This window comes from Gaeumannomyces tritici, assembly GCF_000145635.1.
Source record: "Gaeumannomyces tritici R3-111a-1 unplaced genomic scaffold supercont2.1, whole genome shotgun sequence".
Taxonomy (NCBI): domain Eukaryota; kingdom Fungi; phylum Ascomycota; class Sordariomycetes; order Magnaporthales; family Magnaporthaceae; genus Gaeumannomyces; species Gaeumannomyces tritici.
Genome location: NW_008804545.1, coordinates 2,051,434 through 2,066,897, shown reverse-complemented (window position 1 = coordinate 2,066,897; position 15,464 = coordinate 2,051,434). Strand labels below are relative to the sequence as shown.

At 59.2% G+C, this 15,464-nt stretch overlaps 6 protein-coding genes across 6 annotated transcripts in view; 4 read left to right on the top strand and 2 right to left on the bottom strand.

The window, feature by feature from the left end:
- Positions 1 to 51: 51 nt before the first annotated feature.
- Positions 52 to 1,286, top strand: GGTG_00643 (hypothetical protein; the record flags this gene model as incomplete). Its single annotated transcript, XM_009218394.1, has 4 exons — positions 52 to 280; positions 456 to 750; positions 820 to 1,006; positions 1,086 to 1,286. 4 exons carry the CDS (start codon positions 52 to 54, stop codon positions 1,284 to 1,286), a joined length of 912 nt encoding a protein of 303 aa, XP_009216658.1.
- Positions 1,287 to 1,567: 281 nt separating this feature from the next.
- GGTG_00642 (hypothetical protein) lies at positions 1,568 to 3,078 on the top strand (the record flags this gene model as incomplete). Its single annotated transcript, XM_009218393.1, has 3 exons — positions 1,568 to 1,796; positions 1,913 to 2,696; positions 2,769 to 3,078. 3 exons carry the CDS (start codon positions 1,568 to 1,570, stop codon positions 2,827 to 2,829), a joined length of 1,074 nt encoding a protein of 357 aa, XP_009216657.1. The 3' UTR covers positions 2,830 to 3,078.
- GGTG_00641 (PX domain-containing protein) lies at positions 2,888 to 6,829 on the bottom strand. The gene has a single exon (XM_009218392.1). It carries the CDS (start codon positions 6,514 to 6,516, stop codon positions 3,247 to 3,249), a length of 3,270 nt encoding a protein of 1,089 aa, XP_009216656.1. The 5' UTR covers positions 6,517 to 6,829; the 3' UTR covers positions 2,888 to 3,246.
- A 2,056-nt stretch (positions 6,830 to 8,885) lies between these two features.
- On the top strand, positions 8,886 to 11,688 carry GGTG_00640 (serine/threonine protein kinase; the record flags this gene model as incomplete). Its single annotated transcript, XM_009218391.1, has 2 exons — positions 8,886 to 8,911; positions 9,013 to 11,688. 2 exons carry the CDS (start codon positions 8,886 to 8,888, stop codon positions 11,471 to 11,473), a joined length of 2,487 nt encoding a protein of 828 aa, XP_009216655.1. The 3' UTR covers positions 11,474 to 11,688.
- Positions 11,689 to 12,432: 744 nt separating this feature from the next.
- GGTG_00639 (hypothetical protein) lies at positions 12,433 to 12,970 on the top strand (the record flags this gene model as incomplete). Its single annotated transcript, XM_009218390.1, has 2 exons — positions 12,433 to 12,480; positions 12,815 to 12,970. 2 exons carry the CDS (start codon positions 12,433 to 12,435, stop codon positions 12,968 to 12,970), a joined length of 204 nt encoding a protein of 67 aa, XP_009216654.1.
- The window catches only part of GGTG_00638 (ubiquitin carboxyl-terminal hydrolase 2), a 4,793-nt gene continuing 2,084 nt past the window's right edge, over positions 12,756 to 15,464 (bottom strand). The window contains exons 2-3 of the mRNA XM_009218389.1: positions 14,283 to 15,200; positions 12,756 to 14,194 (exon numbers count right to left, since the gene is read on the bottom strand). Of these exons, the coding sequence (XP_009216653.1) occupies positions 13,283 to 14,194; positions 14,283 to 15,200 (1,830 nt within the window). The 3' untranslated portion in view covers positions 12,756 to 13,282. The remainder of the gene's footprint in view (positions 14,195 to 14,282; positions 15,201 to 15,464) is intronic.

Genomic DNA, 15,464 nt, shown 5'->3' with positions numbered 1-15,464 from the left:
ACCATATTCCGGCTTGAGAGTGACTCTGCAGTAGCGATAGGCTCATGCCAAATGAAACAAACAGCTGCTCGTGAGCAATCTCCAGCGGCCTTTGGCCTGCCGAGCTCGACGCCTAGCCAAGTCAAGGTTGAGGCGCGGGCAGCCAAGATACGGAGCGAAGCGACATCACCACACCCTCCCGCACCGCTAGTTTCGCCAGCTAGGCAGGTGGCTCGCTATAAGCCAATACACGAGAGGTGGCACAAGGATGGGCAGGAGCTGGTCAGGCTAAGGACACCTTGTAGAACAGCAAGTGACACCACGGCAAGTTTGGGGCTTCTGCTCTGAGTGGGACGGCCATTGTCCGACCTGCCAAACCCCCGTTAGCAGTGGTCCCCGCCCGCTTACGAGGGCGCCGAGCCCTGCTCCCAAGACGGCGATGCAATATGCAAATGCAGCTTGTTGGTGTTGGCAAGCTACATCGAGAGACCAGTGCGGAGCCCGACAAGCTTTCAAGCCCGAGGTCCTTGCAGAAGCGCACACGCCGGAGCGCGCTCGAGAGACGGTGCAGACCAATCGATTTGGCGCGGTAGACGCTGGTTCTATGGCCGAACTAGACTTGATCCAGCGGTCGGGGAAACCGGAAAAGCAGAGGGAGGACCAAGAGGTGGGAGGATGGCACGCTGGCAAGAACTTGGCGCAGGACGGCACAGGTCAGGGCGCTTATGGCCCAGCACTGCTATGGTTGCTTCGCGGGCTCCATCAGTTGACGTAAGGGTCAGACGCAGCTCAGCACGCACCGCTTAAGCGCCGAGGACACGCTGCGATGCTGCTCAACAGACGCAGCATAGCGGGGGCTGCGCCAAACCACCCAACAGGGTGGGACACTGGCGTGAAAGTGCCGCAGCCGAAGGACGCTTTCTGCTCTTCCGTCGCCGCAACAGCCGCGAAAAAGCCGACCGGGAATCTTGCCCAAAGCGACGGGCAAGAGGGCGGCGGCGATGAGGCGTTGGTTCGTGGAAAGCAGGTTGGTAGAAGTCGTCACAACACAATTGAGTTGGTGAATCATGGTCTGGGCATTTTAGGCTAGGAAGCCCCTGTAACAGTGCTCGGCCTGCCCCGCCCCTCCAGTGGACATAGCACAGGGAGACAGGGTGACAGGCACACCAAAATCGGACAACTCCCGTCCTAGCGCCTTCGGGTTGTTCTTTCCTCCAGCTTCTCCAATGTCCACTGTTCACGGCCCCATGGTGCCAAGGAACCCGTCTGTGCGCTTCCCGCCAGCTGCCAAGCCCAAAAGAGAATGAGCACTGACGTCGTTGACCCAACCATGGAGCCGTTTTGGCTTGCTGGTTGGCCTGCCTTGCCTGTTCATCCGTTTTGGCTTTTCCAGTGTCGACCGGAATGGAGAGCCAATCCTGCAGGGTTGAAAGCTTCTTTTCTTTTGGGCTGACGCTACACTTCTCTGGTACCTGTCCATCGCCACAACGGTTCATGTACGGGCCTTGTGTTGTAGCTCGCGTCGGGTTAAGATGACCGCTGGGCCACCGTAGCACTTAGCCTGAAGTTGAGAAGTACCTCCTAAACCATGCCTAGCACGCTGTTTCTACGGCTCCTTACCAGGTCAGCATGGTCTAGCTCGCGTGGTGTCTTTATGCCCGCCGCCGCCGCCGCCCTCCCACCAAAGAGCACCAGCATTCGGCGGTTTGGGCAGACTGCTGGCCGTAGCAAGGCCGCAGGGGAGGATGATCCCAGACTCAAGGAAACGTTGGGGAGGGAGATTGCAGACGACTATGCTACTCTGCGGACCAACTACGGTACTAGATGCTTCCTCCCTGACGGATGGGGTGGCTTCCCGATAGAAGCACGGAGAAATACACATATGCTACAGCTCCCAACCACGTCCATCGTTCTAACAATGTCTCCCCGGTAGCAAGCCCCAAGCTGCCCGTCGTGCTGGCGCACGGCCTGCTCGGCTTCGCCACCCTGGAGCTGGCGCAGCTTTTCCCGCCCATCGAGTACTGGCACGGCATCCGGGCGGCGCTCGAGGCGCGCGGCGTGACGGTCATCACCCCCTCGGTGCCGGCCTCGGCCTCGATCCAGGTGCGGGCCGCGCGCCTGGCCGAGCAGATCGCGGCCGCCGTGCCCGCCGGGACCCCCGTCAACATCGTGGCGCACTCGATGGGCGGCCTGGACGCGCGCCTCATGGCCTCGCCCGCCTTTGAGCCGGAGCTGCTCTCGAGGAGCGCCACGGCCGGCCGCCGCCTCAACGTCGCGTCCCTCGTGACCGTGTCGACCCCGCACCACGGCAGCTCCTACGCCGACCACGTCATCGCCGCCCTGGGTCCCCGGCGCTTCGAGCGCGCCCGCGGCGTGCTCGCCTCGGCCACGGGGTGGAGCGACACGGGCGCGTTCGAGCAGCTGACCCCGCGCCACATGGACGCCGTCTTCAACCCGGCCACCCCGGACCACCCGGACACGGCCTACTTCTCGTACGGCGCCATGACGGACGGGCCGCCGCCGCTCATGTCGCCCTTTCGCGTCTGCCACCGCGTCATCGAGGAGCGCGAGGGCCCAAACGACGGGCTCGTGTCGGTCCGCAGCGCCCGGTGGGGGTCGTACCGCGGCACCATCAAGGGGGTCACGCACCTGGGGCTCATCAACTGGACCAACCGCCTGAGCTGGTCCGTGAGAAAGATGCTGGGCCAAAAGGAAACGTGAGTGCTGGTTCGGGTGTTTCTTGGACTTGCATGCTGGATCTACGGCTGACATTTTTCTCGCTCAACCAGCTTCAATGCGCTGGCCTTTTATCTTGACATAGCAGACATGCTCGCCAAAGAAGGCTACTGAGATATCCAATCTCTACTCTTTCTCACTGATTTGTTACACATTGCATGGCGTCAAGTGATGGCATAGACACGCCAGGGAGCTGGATTCCGCTCGCCTGACGACATTAATTATGGTGTTCTATAGATGAAGAATTTGCAGAAAAAAATATAGCTCAGGTTTCCAGATAAAAAGACTCCGTGGTACGGCATTTATGACGTTTTAATGCGCCGCGGATATCGGAACTTGGACCAATATCTCAGACAATGTAGCCCCTCCCCATATGCTCTTGGAATTTGTTGCGCCGAGTCGCGATGCCATAACCGCTCACATGTTTATCCCAGCTTGTATATATTGCGCCGCGCTCGTGCTTCCCGAATAAAAAAACCGAACATTTCATCATGGCAGCACAGGGACTGTCAGGCTCGCAAAAACCCTCACTCAGTGGGTAATGACCCTGACGGCCTGCAGCACGATGCCAAACAGCAGCCCCCGCGCCACCTCCTCGGCCTGCAGGCAGTCGAAGACGCGGCCCAGCGCGTCGGCGGTGGCCGACTGGCCCATGACGCCCGACAGGGCGGCGGGCACGCCGCTCTGGATGAGCAGGCGGCGCGCACTGGTCCGCAGCCGCTCCTTCTCCTCGGCCGACGGCTCCGCGGGCCAGGCGGCGAGCTCGTCGGGCGTAGGCAGGGCGTTCTCGCGCAGGCGGCGCAGCTGGGCCGCGACGCCGGCGTCGGTCCCGGCCCCGTCGAGGACCGAGCACTGGATCATGGACCGGATCGAGGCCAGGAACGGGTTGCCGGGCCGGAGGAGGTACGACTTGGCCGCGCCCAGGAGCGTGCGGCGGAAGTTCCAGGCCGACGAGAGCGTGTAGAGCTCCGTGATGATGGCGAAGACGAGCTCGACCGCTACGCCAGTCTCCTGCTCCGACAGGGGCGCGAACTGCTGCGGCTTCCTGGCGCTCGGCTTCCGGGAGAGGCCGCTGCCGCCGCCGCTGGGCGGGGACGGGTTCATGGGCGAGGGGGACGCGCCGCCGTCGATTGGTTGCAGCGGCTTGACGCCTGCGGCGCACTCGTAGTCGTCCGGCATGTCGTTGGGCGGCGGGGGCAGCTTCATCCCGCTGAGGCTCGTGGACGAGGGAGAGCGGATTGGGTCGCGCGAGGGTGCCAGGCTCGGGGCCCTGCTGTGCTCACGGCTGCTCAGGGGTCCGCCATCAGCATCAAAGCTGGGTCGTCTCTCCATGGGCGCCACCTTGCTGGGCTGGGTCGAAATGACCGAGGATCTCTGACTGTCCATGCTATCCCGCTTTCTCAATGGGAGGCTACCGGGAGAGAGGCTGGTCTCTAGCTTGGGCGACGATAGCGACAGCGACAGCGACAGCCGGTTCGAGCTCGTGCCGCTGGGCGTGACCGTGGCGGCAGTGTCCTGCAGCGAAGTGCTCGTGTTCTTCCTGGAGCCTAGGCCAATATTGCCCAAGACGCCCGTCACGCCGCCCACGACCACCTTGCCGCCCTCGGCAACTCCTTTGGGTGCGCTCGTGAGCACGCCCAGGACGTTTTTGCTCATGCTTTCAAACGCCTCAAACCCGGTCTTGGACGGACCGCGGACATGCGTCGTGTTCTTCTCGAGGAACCTCTTCATGCCTTCGCTCTCGGCGAGCGGCTTGTACCAGCAGGCATCCCGGCAGTAGCGCTCGAGCTCCCCCCTAAGTGAGCTCTTTGTGTGCTGCTTCCAGCTCGGCAGAGTGTTGTGCTGCTCGGTAAATGCTGTGGCGCTAGATATCTTTGCAATGCGGGCTAGGACCTCGTGTAAGCTCTCAAAGTCGGAATATTTCCTCACAATCATCCAACCCGGGTAGTGCGAGGTTGCGGGCTCGACCTGGATCAGAAAGTCGCTCGAGGGCTTGGTCTTGATCCAGTTCTTGCTGTCTGGCATCCCGTCGTCATGGATGCTGATTACGGCGTTGTGGAGCGTCAGTGGCGGCGGCCCCTTGTTGAGCTGCTCCGAGTCGCTGAGTTCTACATCGTCTTGTGCCGGGGGTACGAGCTGGTCGAAGCTGGTAAACTGGCCTCCCGAATCGGGCCGCCTTGGAGAGGAAGGTTGACTGCTGGGTGTGTCCATCGCGGACGAGCCAGGGGTGAGCGGTGTGTGAACCGAGCCGCGCTTGCTGGAAGCGTCCTCTCGAAACGCGTCCTTAGGTGAGGCCGGTCCTTGCGAGGTCGCCGATGGAGGTTCCGGACTTTGGGGATTGGCCAGTCCTTGGGCCGTGTCAGGTTGCATGTCCAAAGTGTCGACATTCCGCTTCAAGGCGTCAGCGAGCCTCGACGATGCCTCGGTCGCGCTGGCCGACTCAGCCTGCGGCCGAGGTGGTGGTTGCACCGCAGCCATAGACTCTCTCTTCCTACGAGAGTCCTCGTCTGCTATCATCTGGTTGAGTTTCCTCATCTCCTCAAGGGCCTCCATCTCCTCGTCGGCTTTGCTAAGTTTCTTTTTGTGTGCCATGCTCTCCTTCCGGCGGGCCTTCTCCATATCTAGTGAGTTCCGATTGCCCTTTGTCAAGCCGATATTGCCCACGTTACCGTCCAGGTCAGCGAAGGTGCTCGGGTCTGACCCCGTCTGCATGCCAACGTCGATTGCCTGGTTGAAGTCGGGCTCTCCTGCCTCTAGAAGATGCACTATCCAGCCATTGATCCACTCGGCCTTGGAGCACGAGGTCAGGGTCGACTCGAGAGCAACACCAGCCAGAATCTCGCGAAGGAACGTCCTGGCGGGATCGCAGTCGTAGGTTGGCCGGTCCAGGAACCCCAGAAGATCTTCGGCTACCATGCGAAGCTTGGCAGCCTGTTGCTTCTTGTTCAGCAGATTGGCGAGATTTGAGTCGGGATTAGCGGCGAGGTAGTTGTAGATGGAGTCGGCGGCGGTCCGGGAGCCGTCAGCAGGCATATCAGCGAGCGCGGTGGCCAGTTCGGAGAAGAATACGATTACGATGGAGGACGAGTTGGTCAGGAAGTCGAGGAAAGTGTCGGCGGGTCGCTTCTTGCTGAGGCGGTTGGACACGGATAGGAGGAATGAGGTGAGGACCTTGCGGCACGACAGGGCGAAGGCCTTGTCGGAGGGCACGAGGGGCGCATACCACCAGTTCACGTAGTCCCGGATGACGGCATCCACGAGCCCGTTCAGAGCATCGCGCGTCTCGGGCTGGAAATCCTCGAAGCCGCGGAAGGGGGCAGCATCCTCGCCATCTTTGCCGTCCGCCTCTGCAGCAACACTCAGGGCACCCTTGTAGTCTAGGATACGTGTAAGCGCATCGACACCCTTCTCGCCCCTAACGTTCCTGGCAACCTCTGGGCTCCGGGCCTCCCACGATATGACGCCAGCGGCGCCGGCGAAAGCCCCGATCAGCAGAATGCCAAGACTGCCGAGGACAAAGTATGTGGTAGCCGCAAGCCCGACTGCGATGGTGCCAAGTGTTTCTGGTGTGGCAGTGGATAGGAACTGTATTGTTTTGTTGGTGATGCTGTCGCTGCTGCTGCCGTCGTCGTGCCTGGGGTCGCTGCCGGTCTTGTGTTGGGGCTTCTCCGCCGTCTCGACCGCCTCGAGCGGGGATGTCGGCGTCACCGGCGGCGCCAGAGTCGGGATTTCGGGAACCGTCACATCGGGTGCCTTGTCGATCGCCTCTATCGCGGTCGCCGTACTGCTGTCTGGTTTCATATTCTAATCTTGACTGGTCGAAATTCGTTTTGCGCACTCAGTGCGCATCTTGGGGCAGGCTCACGAGAAGCCAGTAGCGATAGTCGGTCGGTCTGGACGTTACGAGGGTGTGCTGGCAGCGTCCGTGCCAGTCGAGGAACGAGGCCGATGTCGTCGAGGGATGGCTGCAGCGTCAAGGAGTGCTTTTTGGGGTCGAAGACAGATCAGGCCCAGACCGCACCCCAGATTTCGCGAGAAGCCAAGTCGATGGCATGGGTTTCAAGGGGTTCCATTCCTGGGCCGCTGTTTGGCAGCCAATCCCAGATTCCCAGATTCCCAGCCAATCTCACATCATCAAATCCGCATCCCTGCAGCACATCCGACTCGCTGTTCGCCTCGCCTGGCCCAAGCGCCTCATCTGCAACCCACCATGCCCACCTACCACCTACCCACTCCGCCGTTTCACCTCAGCTGCTCTAGGAAACTCCGGCCAGAGCCGATTGAGTTTCTACTGCCGTTGCATGGAACCTTGGGCCGATCCGTCCGCGCGCCGTTTCCCAGCGATTTCCCCATGGATTTTCCATCGCTTCAAGCCATCCCCTGTTTGCAGCCGCCTCTAATCGTGCTGTGTGAGCCGGCTATCTGCAGCTTGCGGTCCTCATTTTAGCGGAATTGGCTGCCCTGGCTAGAGTGGGGGACACCATGTCTCGTCCAATTTCCTAGACTGTGGTGTGTGTTGAGAGGCTGGTTTTCATCCGAGTCGGCTTCGCAAAGAGCCGAACCAGCTCAGCGCCGCATCTCAGAACCGGACGAGGGTGACGCGACTCCCCGCTCGTGGTGAATTTCGGGCTCTTGCCTGCCGAGTGCCTGTGCCAATGAACACAAATGGGAAGAGTATGAGTCTTGGGGTGCCTCTGTTTGGTTCGCAAGCCGGCTGTGCTGGCGTACGTACGACGGCGACGATATTTCTCCAACCTGCCTCTGCAAGCCTGGACCCAACAGCCTAGAAGGTGTCTAGCTACCTACTCAGGCGCCTTGCGCAACGCCTACTCCAGGCACCACTGCTGTGCCATGAGGTTATTGCACAGCCTTGTCCGGCAGTGTGCCTGGCCTGGTTTGCCCTTCGTCCAATGGGCTGCCGCCACCATCGTCTCTCTACATGGCCAACTAACAAGTGCTGCCAGTTAGTCCTTCTCACGTTGGCTCTATGACCCAAACCCGCATCTCCGGATCATCCGCCTCGGGTTCCACAACGTGCTGTCACAGCCGCAGACGCCACGGAGCGTGGGAGGTGGTTCCCGTCACGGCATACAACAGGGCATCGGCTGCCTGCGCAAAGTCCCCAAAAGATGCTTTGACAAACGCCTTGGAGGCACAGAACGTGGGCACATCAGGGCGATGCAGGGCAGCAACACGGCACATGCATGACGGCGAAACCCCACCCACGAGCACTTCGCCCCAAGCTACTGCGCATGTGGACCTGCTGCCGTCCGATTTGCTTCTTGGACGTCCTTCTCAACACTTTGACGTTCTTTGCTCTCTGCCCCCTCTCTGTGTCACGGACCGCATTTTGATGCACACTGCATCAAGCCTACCCAGTCGCCTTTGTAGGGTGACTGCGTTCTTGGCTGGGTTGAAAGAGGTTCTACAAGGCAAGGAAGTCGTGTACTGCTTGACACACAAAGGGCCGCCACACACACCTGTGCAAGAACCCGCCTTTCGTGGAACACTCCAGAGCTGTAGCTTGTTGGTTCTGTTCACAGATACCGAGGAACTATTTCCACCTGTCAATAGGATGCTGTTGGTGACGTCTTTATCTGCACTGCCAATGTACCTAGGTATGTAGGTAGCTGAGGATGCAGTAGACCTCCCCGGACATGTCATCAGACGAACAGATCAAACCGGAATCAGTGCGACAACAACAAGAAAAAGGCAGGCCACGAGGGAGGTAGCTGGTTGCGGCTTGCTCTTTTGTTGTCTTCCAGAACCGCCACCACGGCTTTATCCCCCAAAATAGAAATGCCGGGTTTTTGGTTTCTTTGTATGGTTGGCGGTCCATTTATTGATATAAAGCACATACTCTCTACTGACCCTTCTTCCCGTGTATTGCTGGTTTTATTTCAACGTGCCTATCATTGCTGCGAAACTCGCTGCGTCTACCCGTTTTATGAATATACCCGAATATACCCTTTCGTGGATGTCTATGCGCTTGCCTAAAGACGAGGCGGAGGAGGAGCAAATGCTCTCGGGGCCGCCCCAAGGGCCCTTGGATTCCTCGTCTGGCGCAGTGAGGGAGTCGATTTATCAGTACATGTCCGAATCTACGGCACGGTCTCTCGACCTCGCCGTCTTGTCGGAGAGATACTCAACCCACCAGTACATATCCGGACATGTCGGCCCCGACACCTTCGACATAGTACGGGACGTTAGCCGAGCAGGAACACAGTCAGTTTTATTGCCAGACGCCTCATCCCCTGCTTTAGCCTCGAGGGACGAATACACTGACCTTGACTCCAGCACCTATGATCTGGTATATATTAGAACACCAGCTCCGAGTAGGTGGCTCGCGCGCAAGAAGGTCTCAAGTGGCCATTCCACCCAAGCAGAGCAGCAAGACCTGTTTGTGGAGATCGCGAGCCTTCGGTCACTGCGCCACCAACACATCCTTAGGATAGCGGGGAGCTATACGGACCTGGAAAGCGTTGCGTATCTGATGGAGCCCGTCTCGGAACTCAGCCTCGAGACCTACCTGAACATCAACAGCAGCCTAGACCCGGGCAACCGTCGCTTCGTCCAGCAGTTCTTTGGCTGTCTTGCAGGGCTAGTTAGTTACATGCACCGGCCCGGCATCGGCATCCGGAACCTGTCGACGCGGAACATCTTCGTTTCGTCGCAAGGCAGGCTTTTCATCAGCGGCTTCGGGGCCGCGGTCCAGCATCCCCCCGAGGCCGAGTACGCCGCGCCCGAGTCGGGAGATCAGGGCCAAGACCACCTGGCCAGCGACATGTGGGACCTGGGCGTCGTGTTCCTGAAGGCGACTGTGTGGCTGCTTGGAGCCCCTCCGAGCGTCTTTCCGCAATGGCTAGACTCCGAATCTACCGAGACCGGCCGCAGGCCTCCGCTATGGAAGCACAAGGACGACTTATTGGGATGGGTCGCGGCTCGAGCCAGTCCCAAAAGTTCCCATACCAGGTGCTACCAGAAGCTGGTACCTCTGATTTCAGGCCTTCTACACAGCTCGTTACATGAGCGACCAGCCGCACACGAAGTAGTCGGGGAGGTGCTCAGCTGGGAGGACTGGTCCGAGTTCTGTTGCACAGAGTGTTATGGGGAGCCCCAGACGTCCGATCAGGGAAGCACTGAATTGTGGGCAGATCCGGTACCCCTGAGGACCTTGGCGTGGAGACATGCTCCGAGAGGCATGGAGGCCAGCGCATCTACTCCTCAGGTGGCCGACCCCCCTTGGACTCGGCAGACTGGAGGGATACCTGGTTCTGACGGCAACAGCGATCTACTCCCCCAACCGCCAACAAGGCTGAGCTATACCGCGCCATTTGCTGAAGCCTGGACTGGTTTCGTGCCAGGATATGAGGGCAATATAGCGACGGCTTTCCCTCCACATGCCCGATATACCAGCCAGGCGCCCCTCGAGGCAAGCCGCAGCACACTAGAGAATGACGCCGGCTATGACTGCCCCTCACCTGTCTTCAGCTCTACTGAGGAATACAGCAGTGACTCATTTACTGACGCGAGCTCAGAGAGGATATCATTTTGTTATGGGGCTGCGAGTGCCCTCGAGTCCACCCCGGCAACCTCCTTCTCAACATTAGCAGAGTCACTGAATGGCCCAGCGTACCACGTTCCAGGGTATCCGCAAGAGAAGGCTACATTTTATGACAATGTTGGCCTGGACGGCAACCAGTGGCAACCTCCACCGTCTCAGCAGCCGCAGCCGCCACCCCCGGCTTCCTGGGACAGCTTGCCGGCCACCTTCTCAGTTACCAACACGAGAACAACACGGTCACCCCCATCAAGCAAGTCACACAAATCCAAGTCCAGCAACACCAACTCGAAGCAGACGGACTTGCTGCCGCTCATGGCGTGCGCGCCAGACGCCACAATCACCAAGGGCCTCATCGACTGCTGCGCCAACGCCCACAGCACGCTGCTCGCGCAGTTCCTAGACGTGGCCATCAACAGGGGGCTCACCAGGAGCTGCCGCAAGGCCCTGGTCCGCGCCGTGGCGGGCGCCAGCAGCCGACACAACCGGTGCGCGCGCGTCGTACTCGACCGCCTCGACGACGACGCCGACGCCGACGCCGCCGCGGCCATGATCAACCAGATCGACGGCGCCCGGGGGAAGACGGCCCTGGGCCTCGCCGTCGAGCACCCGGACTTTGAAGGCTACGGCAGGCTCGCGCGCCTCCTGCTGGACCGGGGCGCGGACCCCAACGTCCCGGACCGGCGGGGCGTCTACCCCGTCGCGGGGCTGCTGCTGTCCGCCCTCGGGGCGCAGGAGGCCCAGGCTGGCGGCGGTGGCGGTGGTGGTGGCGGCAGGGAGGGGCCGGACGGGGCGCGGGGACGGGGACAGCCCCAGACGCATCATCCCATGTACCGCCAACGCCGCCCCCTGATGAGCCCGAGCCGCCTGCAAGTGCTAAAGCTCATCCTGGAGTCCCCGCGCGGCGTCTGCTGCCTGGACGTCTGCGTGCCCGGCGGCGCGGGGGACCGGCCGCTGCACCTCGCGGCGCGCGGGCTCTTCGCAGGCGCGGTGGCGCTGCTGTTGCGGCACGGCGCGCGCGTCGACGAGCCGAACGCGGAGGGGCTGACGCCTCTGCGGGTGGCGGTAAAGTCGGGGCGGCTCTGGGGGACAGCTGGGGGCACCGCCGCGGCGCGGGAAGTGGTTGGGCTTTTGGTGGGCGCCGGCGCGGCTGTCCCACCCGAGCTTCGAGGAGATCCTTCTGTGGATGGTATATGAACTATAGCGGAGCAGCCACGAGAGCCTAAGTCGATCTTGGAGAGCAGCCGAGATGTAGGATGTGCCATGGGGAGTGTAAGGTTGTGTTGGATGGTGAGTGCATTGTCGAGAAGAAAAGCTCAACGTGCGGCAGTAATAGAAGATCCAAGCGAAACACCAAGCAGCATGGGTGAGTGTCGCCTGACGAGAATCTGAATCTGATATCAATACCAAACGAAGGGCGAGGTGGGCCGCCTGACCCCAAGCCATCTGATATAAACGCCCCTCCGACTGCTGCAGTCATCGAACCCGGACACTTAATAGGTACTGGCCTTTGGTGTAATGGTTAACCGTAGCCGTTGAACCCTAATTTAACAGATTTGGGAGCACGGGTTCGATCCCCCGTATGGGGTGCGGAAAACAAAAATCGGAGAAAACCATATTACCGGGGGTTTCGTAGCTGCCACACCCTGCGGGCGGTTTAATATAGGCTGGGCAGTGACATTTTTTGCCTTTTAGGGTGGTGTTGTTCTTTTTGTTTTCATGCAGCACCTCCGCCACCGGGAATTGAAGTCATCGTGACAGCCTGCCTCAGCAACGTACCTCGAGGCACCTCCTCATGTCACCACGATTGTCAGTTAACTCACGCGTCGGATAGTAGCCACCATTTTCTTGCCTTTTACGCGACGCTAATTATAAAAACGCGCGATGGTTTCGATGTCGATGTCCACTACACCAGGCCAGACCGCGGCGAGCTTAGCCCGTCGGCCCATGACCCAAGTCAATTTCTTATCTGAGCTGTTGCTGTCGGACTGTGGACCTAGAAGAAAATGCCGGCTGGGAATAGCTTCATAATCCAAGGCACTTGCCGGGAAGAGTCCGGTACTCCTGCTTGCCATGGAGGTGCCTGGCAGACGGAGATATGCTCTCTGATACTCAAGGATTCTAATGGCCTTCCACGGACCCCTGAGAATGCTGACATGCTTGTCCTCCATGACAACCTGGGTCGCCTTCCGGTGTTATCCCAAGTAGGATCCATCGACGGGGCTGATGCCTTTGCTCCTCTTGCCTTGGGAAGAATATTGAGGATCCCGTGATCTTCCTCCTCCATGCCCCGGTGCACGCGCGCGGCCAGCGTCAAACCAAAAGCAGTGCTATATATCGCCGCCCAAAAATTGACGTAATTGCTAGCATCTTCGACCGGCGGAGTGGCATGTTCGTGTGTCAACGCTTCGTAACCATCTCCATTCTAGTCTTGCCATGCTTGGCCGTGTATGAGAGGATTCAACAAAATATGTTAAACCTTTCAGAGACGCGCTTTCCCTTTATCTTCTCAGACTACTGATACCTTTTCATTCATAGCGGCGAAAGAACCATCCCAGCTGTGCAATCTACTCTGCTATACACGATCTAGTCGACAAGATCTCTAGGAGCTTGGGGCCCAGCTGCGGCTTGATACCCACGACAAAGATTGAAATTGGCATTAGATCTCTAGGATCTATGTTGAAACGCGTTTAAAAATAAATAAAGCTAAGAGACATGGCAAGCGCCGCGTCGAAGAGCCTCCGACATATGCATCCGTAAAAACACCGTCGCTCCATGCCGATGCAGCAGAATTCAGAGGTGATGGAGAAAGATGGGCAAGATGTTACGCATCCTTGAATATGCCGAGGCACCGGCTTCAAAGCCGCCCGTCGTCGACTTCTGAGAAAAGGAAATACAGATGCGTATATGGTAGGTATATGAATAAAGGGTTACGCAGCCAAGACACGATATCCTGGGTGAGCTGCGGAACCGCCAAGGAAAAAGAAAATCGATCGATCTATGGCCTCACCGCATCCCAATCGGCCGGCGACGATAAAAGAGAATGTAGGCCGAAGTAGCCGAGTCTTTAGAATACATGCCAGCCGCCTCGGCAGCCGCATCGCTGTCGATGGTCCTGGGCGTGATGCTGGTGTCGTTGCAGTAGTACCACGAGCTGTCGCCCGCCTCGGAGCCACGATCCCTCACGAATGCCGTGTAGTGACCGCTCTGCAGGTCTCCACCGTGGATGATGGCGGCGTAGCAGTAGTACTTGAACGAGCCCTCCCACTCGTGGCCCTGGCCCCGCTCCGGCGGTGTTGGGTCCGCAACGGGTGTCAGGTCGAGGTCGTCGATCGGATATGTGACCTTGCTGTTGACCTTGGTGACATGGCCCTCGGCCATGGGGTTGAAGCGCCCAAGCGAGATGCACAGCAGCTCGGGCATGCGGGCGAGGCGGATCGTCGACGTGGTCGTGTTGAGCAGCTTGCACTTCTCGCATCGGTAGTCCTCGCGAATCTCCTTGTATGGATACGACGTGTGCAGCAGGTCCATGAGCCCGAGGGCCTTCTTGTTGGGCGGGACCGTGACTCGGATCTTGTCCCAAGGCTCGTGGTTGTACGTCGTGTTTCCGCAGTTTTTGCACTGGAGCACGTTCTGGGTCAAACCGCGCCAGTACTTGTCAATAATGGAGTCGTTTGCGCTGCGGTATCCCTTCCAGAAGGCCAGTGCGTGCTCGTAGCGATCGCCTTGGCACGTCACCTTGCTCATGTCGATGGTTATGTCGCGCAGCCGGTTGGTCTCGTCGTGGATGTTCTCCATCACGAAGATGACAAACTCTTCTGCGTCTTGTTGCTTGCTCCTGCTCCCAAGCGCGTTGGCCACGCCTTTCGCCCTGCCAAAGAAATTCTTCTGCTTCGAATCCACATAGCAGCAGTAATCCTATTTTGGGAGACAGTCAGTTAAGATCCTGGTGCGACCAGCCGACGTGCCGGCAATTGTTATACAACGAAATTGAGCGTGAGCATACCATGAGTGTTTTGCATTGCATGGACTCGAACTTGCCATCACTCATCCAGTGGAACTGGTTTGAAATGATCTTGGTGAGAAGCTGCGGGTTGTTCAAGTTCTCGTCTTTCCGTTTGGGCACCACCCACTTGCTCTGCCATTCGCTCCCCACCAGGTCTGCCGCAAAGCCGTACGAGTGGAAGAGCGCTTGGATGGAGGCATTGCCGTAACACCAAACCCCAGGGTTGGAGAGGCCAACAGGCCGCGGTCGATCCTTCTTCTCCTTAGTCTTGGTTGCCGCTGTTGGGCTGTAGTGCTCCTCCTGGCCTGTCTCCCTCAGGCCGCTGTAGCTCTGGCGTGGAACTGCTGGGGCCGGTCGGGTCGGCGGGGACGGCAAGGAGCTGTAGATCTCGGCCGATGCTGGATATCGAAGCTCTGGCTTGGCGATAGGAGAAGTCATCGATTCCTTCATGTGGCTCACGGAAGGGAATCGCCTCAAAAAGTCTTCCTGCGTGCGGACGAGATTGTTTTCCACGTTCGACAGAGTTTCCTCCCAGCGCTGAGCCTCTTCTGCATCCTGGATAGGCCTGGGCGGCTGTCTTTTGTTCGCTGGTGAAGGCAGCGGAGCCGATGCTTTCCTTGTCCCTGGGGCGGTGCCGCTTGTGGAAGTGGACGACGTTTTTAGCGCGCCTCTTCCCATGAGCCCTGCCCACGCATCTATGCCGCCTTTCAGGAGCTTGGCCGGCTTCGTGGCCTCGGATTCGTAGTCGAAATGTTTCAAAGCGTTGTAGAGGCCCAGCAAAGCCCTTTCTGTAGCAGTGACGCCTCTCCAGTTGATTTCCTCCGAGTCTTCGTCGTAGAATACTATCAGATCGCACTCGCTGCGCTTGCGGAATAGCTGCTGCTCGCCCTGCGGCGCGAGGATCATACTGTCTGCTACCTCCTCCGCTGAGATGTTCTCTCGCTGTAGGATTTCGGGCTCAATACATATGGTCCACTGCGACATGATATGGCCGTCGTCGAAATCCTCTCGGCTCCTGATATCGATGATGAGGGTCTTGAAACCGCTGGACGAGGCTTTCATGTAGTTCAGAAGATTTTCAGGGGTCACCGTATCACCGTCTGGGATGACGACTTTGGGGCGTGCAGGAGCGGCCGTCCGTCCGGCGGGCTGTGCGGGCACGAAATAGTCATCTTTCAGCTG